General features: G+C 46.3%; 1 protein-coding gene across 1 annotated transcript in view; it reads right to left on the reverse strand.

Moving 5' to 3' along the window:
* Positions 1-13,672, reverse strand: part of LOC126470840 (heat shock 70 kDa protein 14-like) — a 213,947-nt gene that overhangs the window by 109,342 nt on the left and 90,933 nt on the right. Inside the window, exon 4 of the mRNA XM_050098855.1 lies at positions 1,130-1,328. Coding sequence (XP_049954812.1) covers positions 1,130-1,328 — 199 coding nt within the window. The remainder of the gene's footprint in view (positions 1-1,129; positions 1,329-13,672) is intronic.

The following is a 13,672-nucleotide window of genomic DNA, read 5'->3' on the forward strand; positions in this document are numbered from 1 at the left end:
TACATGGCTATTTGATCTCCTCAATATGAAATACATGTGAAGTGATCATGGCTCTTTGGTGTTCAACATCTAAAGGTAAACAGGCTTACAAAGTAATTTATCTAAAAAAAAAGGATGCAAACTATACATATTGCGCTATTGAAGGAAATCCTTTCTGCGGGTACTGCATGCCTAACCAATTCAGGGAGGCACTTTAAAATTCTACATCCAATACAGATTAAGTCAAGAAATCTGCACCCAAGATCACCAAAAAATCAATGGAGCCTCTAGTTTAAATCTACCTGGCTCCAAACCAAGGATTCCAATCAATACTGGGCATGAAATAACAAATTGTGAACTGTGATTCCATTAGACGAGTGACAGTAACCCTGTTCACCACCAAAAGGAACTAAGATGATGACAAGCATTACTTACAACCAGCTGTAACCATTGCACTAAACAGATGGCTGCAGAGCTGCTTCTGTATCTCAGACGAGACCTTCCCACAGCAAACATATGGGATATCCAAAGGACTTCCTTTATGATCTGATTGTTACTTCCCTGAGGAGATTCATCATCTGCGTTAAATTGGAACACCTAATAATGAGCAATCTGACCGTAGTCTAGATCATGCAGGATCATTGACCTCAGGGTCAAAAGATAAAGCAACTGATGTGGGCTCATGTAACAACAGTCAACATGTCTTTCTCATATACACTTCACTATAAAATAATATTTTACTGCTATTTATGCAGATTTCCTCAACAAACTGAACCACTGACATCTTAACATAAAAGTCTCATCTGTTAATAAGAAAGGAGAAATGTAACCCACAAAACACAGCACTGAAACGTATCACTGTGGAATGTTTATCAGCTCTATTGATGAAAACATCAGCCTATGTGCACATGCTATGCAGTGTTTTGGGGCCAAAGCCCTCAGAGTAAAGTCTCAGGAGAAAACATGCATTCCTCCAATCTTATGTAGGCTAGTCAATAGTGGAAACAACAATTTCAATAATGAGCAGCATATTCGCCCTAAAATATATGTTAACAATGTTGAACACCTCATTTAGTAGCTAAAGATCATGCAGATTGTTTCATAACTTATCACCAACACCAAGAATAACATACTGCATTACAGCACTCACCCTCTCTCGTCTGGGGACTCAACACCATAGCCTTGAGCAAGCAAGGCTGCTATAGGTTCACTAATTACTTGCAGAACATCGAATCCTGCATCTTCCGCTGCACGTGCCAGTGCCCGACGACTACACTTCGAAAAATTTAAGGGGACACACAGGACTGTGCGCAGATCTGTATCTGGAGGTACACATGTTGAAGCAAACCCTGAAACAAATAACAAAAAATTAAGAAATGCTTTACATCACTACCAAACCACAAGCTTCATGTTTGTGTACAAGCACTATATTTATTGTTGATTGACAGCTAGCTGGCTGGTCGTCAGTAGAGTCAATGCCTACAGCTTATTCTTTACCATCAAATAATTTGAAACACTTAAAAAACTCACAGTACAAATATGATGCAGCACTGGAAAACTTGTGAAATTGACATGCGACCCCATTAAAAGCAGGATCTTGCATTCGCAACATAAGTATACCTGTAAATTGCTTTGTTCTACCACCAAATTCCTTGAAAGTTACAGAATCAGAAAAGCTACCCATAGATTAGCTCGGTACCTGCATCAAAAATTTGTAATTCATTTTTTTTAGGGGCAGGAACATTTTGTGAATGGGCCAAAGAGTTTTGTTACTGCAAAGTATTGATTCCACTGTGAGAGTATTTATTAGTTACATGTTCAAAAGGAAAACTCTAATAGTTTAATCATTTTGTGTAATAGGACAGTGTGAAATAATGAGTGAAAAGTCACAGAGACCAAATCATTCTCTCTATTTCAGCAATCATATTCCCACTTGACAGCTTCTACAAGCAAAACATGTCAAAGCACTACACCAAAGGAAGTCAGCATTTAGAAGATAGAAGTATATCTGTGATAATACAGGATGGATGTATTTAACCATAGCACTACCTGATAAAATCTGTAGCCACTCTTTGGTGGCTATGTCTTTTTATCCTGCACAAAAAATGTGTATAAAATTTTAAACCCCAAAACTTCTTCAAATTGGCTGCCTTGTAAGGATCCAATTCTGTACAGATTGCTCGCAAAGATAGCAACCAAAGTAAGATTGTAATTTTGACATGTTACATATACACTGTCCAGTCACATTAATGTGACCATCAGTCAAAAGCCTGAATAACCACCTTTTGCTGCATAGACCACTGCGAGACATGCAGGAATAGTGATAGTGAAGTTCTGGAGGGTAACGAAACGGATATGGAGGCATGCAGACTCCAGTGCCACGGCCAGAATGTGACAGGTTTCTCTTGAGAATCCACCGCAAGAACAGCTCGATCGAGGTGGTCCCACAGATTATCAACCGGGTTTAAATCCAGAGGGTCTGGTGGCCAGGAGGGTACAGTAAATTCATCCTGGTGCTCTTCATACCACACACAGACACTGTGAGCTCTGTGACACATTACATTGTCCTGCTGGTAAATGCCATTGTGTGAAGGAAAAAACGAACTGCATGTACGAGTGAACATGGTAACCAAGGCTAGATGCATACTTATATCAATCATCTCTGCCTTTCAGAATGACAAAATAACTCGGGTAATGTCTTGAATACATTCCCCAGACCATAAAGCTCCCTCCTCCAGCCTGGACCCCTTTGCTTTCAGATGATTCACACTGTGCACACCAATGGCCAGCTGTCCAATGAAGCATAAAACATGATTCATATGAAAAGGCAACCTGTCACCACTCAGTGGACACCCAGCTGCAGTGCTGGCGAGCTAATTCCAGTCTTTGTTGCCAATGAACACCAGTCAGCAAGAGTGCACAAACCAGGCACCTGCTGCGGAGAACCATACACAGCAATGTTTGCTGAACGATCATTGAGGAGACATTTTTGGTAGCCATGGGTTTATCTGGGCAGTCTGATGCTCACCCATACATATCTACACAGCTGTTGTTCACCCCGTCATCTCTGGCCTGTAGTGCATTATAGCTACCGTTGTGCTGGTTTTGTATAGCACCTATTTTACCATGCACGGTATACTTTAAACACAGTGGCACACAAACAGTTTCATAACTTAACTGTTTTGGAAATTCTTCCACCCTTGGCCTGAAAGTCAATGATCATGTCATCCTGGAAGTCAGATAAACCGCTCTGTTTCCACGTTATAATGACTGCAATGTTTTCCATGTTCCCCAACACACTTTATATACCCTCCCCTGCTGGCACTGCCACCTGCTGTTTGTGAGTGGTTATTCATGCTAATTCCAAACATAGGCAGTGGTCACAATGTTGTTACTGGATTGTGCGTAACACCTTTGTTAGTCTCTGGATTAATTACAACGGAGATATGTTGCAATTTTTTCCAGCTAGTGTGTTGAACAACAGAATCATTTTAAGTAATTACTACTCACAATCTAACAATACGGGTATAGTATTAAGAATGGAGTGTCGAATGATACAATTTATACTCTGAGGAATATCTCCTATGATGCCCAAATGGATCATTAAGTAGTTAAGATCCTACTGTCAGTTTATAAACTAGTTGTATTATAAGAAAAACATGAAACAGACAGTATTAATACATAACTGACAAACAAAGAATCATAATAATATGAGTAAAGATACTGCTACAGATTTCTGAAAACAACTATCAGACAACATATATAAGTGCCTGAAGGTCAGTGCTCTTAGTATCTTTTCTTAATAATGTATGTAGCTTCTGTCTGTAGTTTTTATGCATATACTAGCAATTAGTGAATAATGGAAATCCAGCCAACCATGTTTTCAGACAAAGATAAAGAAAAGAAGGAAAAATAATGTCTAAGGTAGGGTGGACAGTGATCAGTGATGTCTGAGTAAGCTGTATTGCCTACTCAAGTTGTGTACACACACACACACACACACACACACACACACACACACAAGTTACAACTCTTACAACACTAGACAGTATAAAATGTAATTACAATTTTTCTACTTTGGAGCAAAGCAGTTTGATACATTTCTTAGAGTAGCTTAATACATTTAATCAAGAAACAAATTTGCTAACTGAAAACCAAGTTTGCACTACTTTCTAACAAAAGAACAGTCTCTGTGAATTTAGTTTAGTAGCGGCATTGGTGAGCTCTACTGTAAAGAATGGAAAGTTTAAAAAGTCATCACCCCTCTGTGTCATAAAAGGTGAAGTATTAGTTTATTTGGCCAAAGATGGTGTCAACAACCATTCCATGGTACACTTGGATGTATACAACTAAAATGAATTTGGGGGACCACAGGAAACCTAAGTCAGGCTGGCTGGACTGAGATCCAAACAACTTTCCTCCAAAATACAAGTACAGCATTCTTGATCACTAACCACCACATTCCATCAGTGAAGCCTAAAGAAGTCTATACACACTTTTGGTAAAACTCCATCTTATTCTTTACACTCCCTATACAGTTTTTGATGTACAAATCTAAAACCACTCCTGATCATAACTGTTTGTTGAACAGATAAATTATGCTTGAATTCAGGAAGTTCCCAAGGTAATTATTTGATTCATTACTGTACTCATACTTAAAAAGACAGATTCATCTCAGATATTTAACCAGAGTTATGTCAGTAACAAGCATTTCACGGCAAGTCACATGGGGGATAACAACTGCAAAGCAAAGCAATAATCTGAAGGTCCCATCATGATCATAGTCCATGGTGGGCTTCAGTTTATTAGTAAAATATTGGAAAACTGTGGTATCCTTACAAATTTACTATGGAATATTCCTCAACCATCTGGGGTGAGTGACTGAAGCTCTGATAAAGTCAGAGGCTACACATGTGATCTGGCAGACATTGTGAGAAATATGTCAACAAATTGATGAAAATGAATATCGGAAACTTTAAGTGGTTCATCCCGCAGTTCTCCACATTTCTTCCCATAAATGTGTATTACGTAAATTTAAATAAATTCAACAGAAATAGCACGAGGTACAGAAATTAAACTATTACAGCATGTGAATGAGCAGATAGGTATTCGCAGACAAACTGTGAGAGACACACTGCACACCTGTGGTCATACAGCTCAGGGAGTAGAAGTATTGACTACGAAAGGCATAGGTTCAAGTCTGAGATTCAGTCAAGTGAAAAGTTTTATTCTGAAGGAAAATTTCATTACATGTACACTCCAATGTAAAGTGAAAGATTCATTTTTATTAAACACATGTAATCATATCAGCCATTTCAAATGAAAAAAAAAAGTAGCAAAAGGCAATTATTACTTCTTGTTCATTCTTACGACACAAACCCAGGCCCGAGGACTGCATGGGTAGCAGAGGCCAGCAGATTGCACAGTTACAACAAGAGTGATGGAAGGTCAGGACAGAGGGACTGGTCCCCCACCTCCACAGGCACACACACTGTGATCCTCTCAACCATCCTCCAGTGAGAAGGGACACGAGGCACAGGTGGCGGTCATCTTAGTTCCAGCCTGAGCATCGGAAGTGACGACAGCGTGCCAAATGCGACTATGGTCACAGCCAGAGCTGTTTCGTGTTGGTGGGTCAGACAGTCATATCTGGCCTTAACATCAAGCCACTGATGCTCTCTGTCACCAATGATGACCCCTTGGGTCCATCCCAGACACCAACTGCATATGCATGCCCAGACAGACATTCCACCCACAGGCAGGCCTATATGCAGGTTTGGCACACAGCACAGGATGCAGGAGGTCTAATGGTGTACAATACCAACTCAAATGCAGTATTTCAGCCAGATTATGTCTGCAAGGTCTTCAGCAGCTGTTTTTTTTAAATGTATGGACCATCTGCTCAATCTCCCCATTAGGAGCACGGTGAAACAGGGTGGTGATCGCATTACAGCCACAGAAAGCCTAAGGCTGCATCTACGTAAATGGGGGCTAATTATCCAACACCAGGGAATAAGTGGCACTCCCTCAAGGTAGAATACCATCGTGAGGTCACAAGTGGTAGAAATGGTGGTAATGAACAGCATCCACGCCACGTAAGGGAAGTTTTGAGAGGGTGGCCACCACCAGAAGCCACATAACAACCTGAAATGTCACGGTAAATTCAACGAGGACCTTCTCCGACAAGTTATCAGGATGGGGCCACGACGAGGAACCTTGATCGTGGGACAAGTGATTGAATGCGCATACGGCTCGTGTCATGCCTGATCTCTCAATGTCTGCATTGATGTTGGGCCAGTACACGTGCTGTGGGGCTAGTGCCTCCATACATGTCCTCCACCAATGACAAGCACAAAGGAGCTGGAGGATGCGGGGACAGAGCGAGGATAGAATGATGGTCAGGTTTTCGAGAGTCCTCTGCAGCCATCATTAAAACATCATTTGTAGCATTGAATCAGTAGCATAACATGAAATAATTGTGAAAGGCTAGATCAGTAAGGCTCAAAACATTCTCTGGACACCTCTCCAGTACCTCAGACAAAACTTTCAACAGGACAGGATCGTGAAACAACACAGTGGATACCTCACGTGCAGTCAGAAGCAATTGAACCAGGATTTATTGTGGATGTTGGTCCAGGGGAAACAAACTGTTTCCTTGTGGTTGAACTGCACATTGGCACCAAGAGGAAGTGGGGGTAGGGTGTTCACGTTGGTGAGTTGGGTGAAAGTGGATTTCAATTGATACCCAATCAAAAACAATGCCCAATTCTGCAAACAATGCATCATCTTTTCCAGGAGTTTAGAACAATGCACAAACAACAAAATCAAGGCTTTGAGCTTTGCAGTCGCTCAACAGGTGTAATTTGCTGCCATACAGTCTACATTCCAGAGGTGAAAGCAACTGGCCATTCACTACTACCCGACACCTTATGAGACAAAACAACCGCTATACCATATCGGGCCATATCGGGAAGTGTCTGTCTCGAGTGTCAAGGGCAGGTCCAATGCATATAGTGTCAGTCACAATGCCACCTTGAAACTGTACTTAATGTTCTGATATGCCAATTGGCAGGTGGTCAACCACACAAATTTGACACCCTTCTTGCATAGTCGATCTAGGGGATCTGTGATTTGTGCCACCTAGGGAATAAAACTTGGCACAGAACATGATTCTACCCAGAAACAACTAGCTGCTTAAGGTCAGCAGTGGCCAACATATTAGTGATTACGTCAATGTGGTCACACGTGTGCACGATACTATAGCGACCTGGGGTCACTGGGGCCTCTAAGGTACAGTGGCTGTGAAGTGGTGGGTTGTGGAAGCAGTGGTGCTGGCCAGGGATGGACAGGTATAGTGTATTTTATTTTTCTTGAATTACAGCACTGGAGTGTCTGGATAAAGGAGACCATAATTAGGGTGTTTTGGGGTGCAGCAAATGCAGAGCGCATAAGATATCAGCTGTTGTTGGTGCAAAACTTGCAGAAGTGGAATCCCCTGCCTCTGTGAGAAGACTAATCACGGGGCTAGTCCGGAAGGCACCAGTCGCAAGTCGGACCCCACAATGGTGGATGGGATCTAGTATCTGCAATGTCGAAGGTGACACAAAACCATAGACAAGACTCCCATAAAACTTCTTTCTGAAGACTCCCATAGTCTAAACGAGACTGGGCCAGTGCTTTGTACAATCGCAGGAGAATAGAGTGGTCTGCACCTCAGGTGGTATCGCACAGACATCTGAGAACATTGAGACGTAACCAGCACATCCTCTTCAGCTGGCGAAGACGAGGGAGCCGTGTCAACCGGACATCGAAGACCAGACCCAAGAAGAGACGGGTGCCCACCACCTCGAGGGATTGGCCATCGAGGAACAGGTCCGGATGAGGATGGACTATATGGCGACGGCAGAAATACGTGACGTACAATTTGGTCACCGAAAACTGAAAGCCACGGGAGAGAGCCCAAGATTGCACCCGGTAGATTGCCCCCCTGTAGACGACTTTCTGCAGCGCCCACGACAGAGGAAGCGACATACGTACAAAAATCGTCAACATACAAAGACGAAAACACTGTCGGCCCAGCAGCCACTACCAGTCCATTAATGGCGATGAAAAAAAGAGGGACACTCAGCACAGAACTCCGTGGAACCCCATTTTCTTACCGACGGGAAGTGCTGTAGGAGGAACCAACTTGGACCCGGAAAGAGCGACATGAAAGAAAGTTATGGATAAAAATGGGCAGAGCACCACAAAGGCCCCAGTCGTGAAGGGTGGTGAGGATGTGGTGGCACCAGATGGTGCCGTAGGCTTTATGCAGGTCAATGAAGACTGCAATGAGGTGTTGCCAATGGGCAAAAGCCGACCGGATAGCAGACTCCAGGTGGACTAAGTTATCCAATGTAGAGCGGCCACGGCAGAAACCACCTTGAGTCGATGACAAAAGGTCGCAGAATTCGAGGATCCAAAACAGCCGCCAACTCACCAGGCGTTCAACGAGCTTGCAGAGGGTGTTGGTATGGCTAATTGGACAGTAGCTATCCAACTGAAGAGGTGGCTGCCCAGGCTTCAACACCGGAATAACAATGCTTTCCTGCCACTGGGTAGGAAATACCCCCTCACTCCACAGATGGTTGAAAAGGGTCTGTACACGACGGTGGCCAGCCACCGATAAGTGATGGAGCATTTGGTTATGTATCCAATCCGGTCCAGGAGACGTGTCAGGACGAAGGGTGAGGGTGCTGGTGAATTCCCACTCGCTAAATGGGGCATTACAAGGCTCCAAGCAGCGAGAAATGAAAGACAAAGGCAGTCGTTACGAGCGCTGTTTGAGGAGGAGGAGGAGGAACAAGGGCGGATACTGAGTCGACACAGAGGCTTGGGCAAAGTGTTGAGCGAAACACTCTGCGACAAAGTACAGATGGGAAGGACAACACCATGCACAGAAATTCCTGCAACGGGACAATAGCCAAAAATTCGCCTGAGTTTTGCCCAGTCTTGTGAAGAGCAGGTGTGCGGTCCTATGGCAGATACATACCATTACTAGCAAATCCGTTTCTGAAATTTGATTGCAGCTATTTCCAGAGTCCACTATGGGACCATCATACCATCATTTGACAGGGGAGGAGGGAACCCCGAGGAAGAAGGGATGGCTGAAAGAGCTGTGGCAAGAATGGCGGCCGTTAAAGTCTGTGTAGACTCATCAATACTACGGTGTGGTAGTATGGGGGGGATGGTAGCAGAGGAGAAGGCACCCCCATCAGCTTTAGAGAAGGCCCACCTGGGAGGGTGACAGAGCAAGACATACTGAAGGAAGGTCAAAACAATCGGGTAATGATCGCTGTCACATAAGTCATCGTGGACACCCCACTGAATGGAGGGAAGAAGGCTGGGACTGCAGATGATGAGGCCAATGGAAGAGAAAGTGCCATGTGCCACACTGAAGTCTGTGGGAGTACCGGTGTTACAGAGGTCAAGCACTGCCAGAACAGATTCAACTGTCCTGCCCAGGGCAATAGTCGGGTGACTACCTCAAAGAGGGTTGTGGGCATTGAAGTCCCCTACAAGCAGGGAGGGAGAAGGGAGTTGTTGAAGAAGGGTGGTTAGGGCAAGGGATGTGGGTGGCCTGTCAGGCAGGAGGTAGAGATTACAGATCGTGATTGGAGTGGTCAGATCGACCCTGACAGCAATTGCTTCCAGAGTGGTATGGAGGGGAACCCATTTACTAAAAATGTCTTTACGCACCAAGGTGCAAACACCACCAGAAGCCTGCACAGGGCCAATCTGGTTTCAACAGAAAGCATGGAACCCATGAAGGGTGGGTGAGTAAGAATTGACAAAATGGGTCTCTTGGAGAACAATACAAGCAGCAGAGTAGGAGGAAAGAAGGGGCTGCAACTCCGGGAGGTGACGCAAATAGCCATTACAATTCCACTGGAGGATTCTCAAGCTGGAGTCCAAATGGCAAGCGAACGGACCGGAGCCGGTCACGCCACCGAGTCGCCATCCGTCACCGATAAGGATGGAGTAATGTCCATATAGGTGGGGTCAGACTGTTGGTTCATTGGCTGGAGGAGGGGAAGGTGGCACATCAGGGGGGTACCTGAGGGGCCTTGCGCTTGTTCCCTTGTTCTTGTGTTTCTGCTGCTACTCTTGTGATGGAACAGAAGGGCAGACTGCAGTGTGGTAGGACAAAGAATTACACCTGGCAATAGCGGCCCCCACCGGCCACAGATCGTGCTGCCTATGTGGAGCTGCAGATCGCCTTTCACGGGGTGCCGGGAAGAGGAGTCCCGGGAGGGAGCTCCAGTATCATCTGCTGCCGAAGAAGGGGAGCAGTTCTCTGGCGGGGGAGGGGGATTAGCACCCAAAGGGGTGAGGGTGAGGGTGAGGGTGAGGGTGAGGGGGAATTTGGGCGCGGCTTGCAAGAGGAGGGGGTACGAAGTGGAGTGGATGTAACTGAAGCAGAAGCAGAAGTTAGAGGCACAGGATGGAGCCGGTCATACTTTCGACAAGCCTCGGTGTAGGTAAGTCGATCTAAAGTCTAGTACTCTTGAATCCGTCATTCTTTCACATACACCAGGCATGCTGGCGAGTGCAGAGGATGCTGCGCATCACAAATGATGCACACAGGCGGGGGACCACAGGCACTGCCCTCATGGAGGGGGCGCCCACAGTCACCACAGAGGTGATAACTGGTGGAGCGGGAAGACCTGTGTCCAAACCGTAAGCATTTAAAGCATCTCATCGGTGGTGGAATGTAAGGTTTTACATCAGACCGATACACCACCACCTTTACCTTCTCTGGGAGGATATCCCCCTCGAAGGCCAGAAAAAAGGAGTCTCTATCAGTGTGATTGTTTTTAAGGCCTCGCTGTACAATGTGGATAAATCGGACTCCTTGCCGCTCGAGGTTTGCATGGAGCTCCTTGTCAGTTTGGAGAAGAAGATCCCAATAGAAAATGATACCCTGTGCCGAGTTCAAAGATTGGTGGGGTGCGACGGAGACTGTGCTGTGGTCATAAGTCCCCTAGAACTTAGAACTACTTAAACCTTACTAACCTAAGGACATCACACACATCCACGCCCGAGGCAGGATTCGAACCTGCGACCATAGCGGTCGTGCGTTTCCAGACTGTAGCGCTCGGCCACTCCGGCCGGCCTCTGCAGATTCGGCAGGAGAAGATGTCTTTATGAGCAAAGAACCGGACTGCATTTTACTCGTGGATTCCACTTCATGATACTTATCTTCAATCGCCTCAACAAAAAAACAAAGGCTTGGTCGTGGAAAAACTATCACCGCCTGTCCTGACACAAACCACGTACCGAGGGAAAGGTTTCAACCCAAGTCGGCAAGCTTGACCTCCTTCCCATGGGGTGGCGAGGGAGGGGAAGGCCAAAGGATCAGAAGGACTATCATGTCTACTATCACTCTTAGAAATGGCCAAAGAATGGCCAGGATATTGAAGCCTTTCCCGCTTCATATGCAAGGCGTCTGCCCTAGTACCGCCCACCCTGACCAGGGGCTCGGCCAGTGGGCACCACCCCGCCACAGCGAGGGCCGTCTGGCACGGCAGCCATTGCTGGGAGTTCTGATGCCCCAAAGTGATGAGCATCAACTCCTTGGCATACACGAGCCATTAACAGCTCAGGTACTAGCAGTGTGATCCCTGTGTTGTCAGGGGGCTCAGCCAGTTGGGTACTTAACAGCCCCACCACACGGACTGGCTACCATGCTGGTGACCTAGCATGAAGGGGGCCCAGGGTGCAAGGGGAAAATGGAGGGGTGGGGAGGGGAGGGTGAGATGAGCCTCCAACATGGAAACTAGGTAGGGAGTTCATCCCCAAATGGCTCACACTGACAGAAAATGTTGGAAATGGAGGTCAAACTCCAAGGGGACCAAAACGCTGACAAGGAGATGGAAACAGCAAACTAAACAACAGCACATACCAAAAAGCCAAGTCAACATGAATTCCACCAAGAGGGAAAGGAGGGGGCAGGGGGAAAGGAGCAAGGACAGGAAAGGAAAGGAGAGGAACAGGGACGGTAATGCAGGTCTGGGAAAAGGAAGGAGACTGCAAATAGCTCGGAGTCCCGTGCACGCCACACACGTACCCACAAAGAGACTGTCGGCCCCCTGGATGGACATACGACGGAACTTCCAACATTGAAAGCACCACATTGGGGGAGGGATATGGGGCTTCACATCACAGCAGTAGACTATCACCTTGATCTTCTCAGGTAATGTATCTCCCTCGAAGGCCAAGATGAAGGCACCGGTGGCAACCTGCTTATCTCTCGGACCCTGATGGACACGCCGAACGAAATGTACACTTCGCCGTTCTAACCTGGTGCACAGCTCATCGTCAGAATGCAAAAGAAGGTCCCTGTGAATTATGATACCCTGGACCATATTTAAGCGCTTATGGGGCACGATGATTACAGAAACATCCCCCAGCTTGTCACAAGTGAGTAACACCCGTGACTGGGCAGTGGATGCTGTTTTGATCAAGACTGACCCAGATCTCATCTTGGACAATCCCTCAACCCCCCTCCCCCCCCCCCCCCCCCCCGCCAAACTTCTCCTCTAAATGCTCAACAGAAAACTGAGGCTTCATTATCATGAAAGATTCCCCATCAGCTCTCAAACATATAAAGTAGTGGGGCGAATAAGAGCTGCTGCCATCCTTAACCTGATGTTCCTCCCATGGTGTGGCCAGGGAGGGGAACAATTTGGGGTCTTAATTCTGTGTGTTGAATTGAGCCTGTGAATGCTGAAAGACTACTGGTGTTTGACCACCAGTAAGAGATGATGTACTACGCTTCATCGGGTGTCATCCGCCCTGATGCCACCCACTCCGACCAGGGGGGCTCCCCACGGGTGCCATCCAGCCACAGCATAGGCCACCTGGCAGGATGGCCATTGCCAGGAGTCCCGATACCCCAGGAGGATGGGTATCTACCCCAGGCATATGAGGAGAGTTAATGGCGCAGGGATCAGTAGAGAGATCCCTGTGTGGTCAGGGGGCTACAACCAACAGGGAACATGGTGGCCCCACCGCAATTGACTGGCTATGGTGCTGGACATCAGGTGCAACCAAGCAAACAAGTCCATCATCATTGTCAGCATACAAATGATACTACACAGTTGATGGAAAAATACGTACCCAGGAGGGTGACCTCTCCCAACAGTTGGAGAATGAGCAGAAGTGCAAATCCACGTCAACTAAGGATGTGATAGGTATCAGCGCACGATGGACACGATGCACCATGTAAGGGGCACTTCAGGAAAATTTTGAAAAATGGGGGTCAAACCCAACAGGGGACCATCACAAAGGCTGAAACATGTGAGACTCCTTTTAGTCACCTCTTACGGCAGGCAGGAATACCTCAGGCCTATTCTAACCCCCGGACCCGCAGGGGAGTTTTTAGACAGTGTAAGAAGGATGGACATGCAGATACATAAACGTAACACCCATAGCCTAGTTTTGAATGGACAAGGGATCAGTACAAACGTCCGATCCCCTCCCCAGGAAGTACCACTGAGGACACACAGGACACTGAGGGACCAGGTGCAGCATGCAGCAAGGCAAGACACATGGGAGAACCATGAAAGTTTCCCATCAAGTGTGAGCCCGAGGAATTCCATTGTTACAGTGAACGGATGAGCAACAGGCCCAAGATGTAAAGATGGTGGAA

This window comes from Schistocerca serialis, chromosome 3, assembly GCF_023864345.2.
Source record: "Schistocerca serialis cubense isolate TAMUIC-IGC-003099 chromosome 3, iqSchSeri2.2, whole genome shotgun sequence".
Classification (NCBI taxonomy): domain Eukaryota; kingdom Metazoa; phylum Arthropoda; class Insecta; order Orthoptera; family Acrididae; genus Schistocerca; species Schistocerca serialis.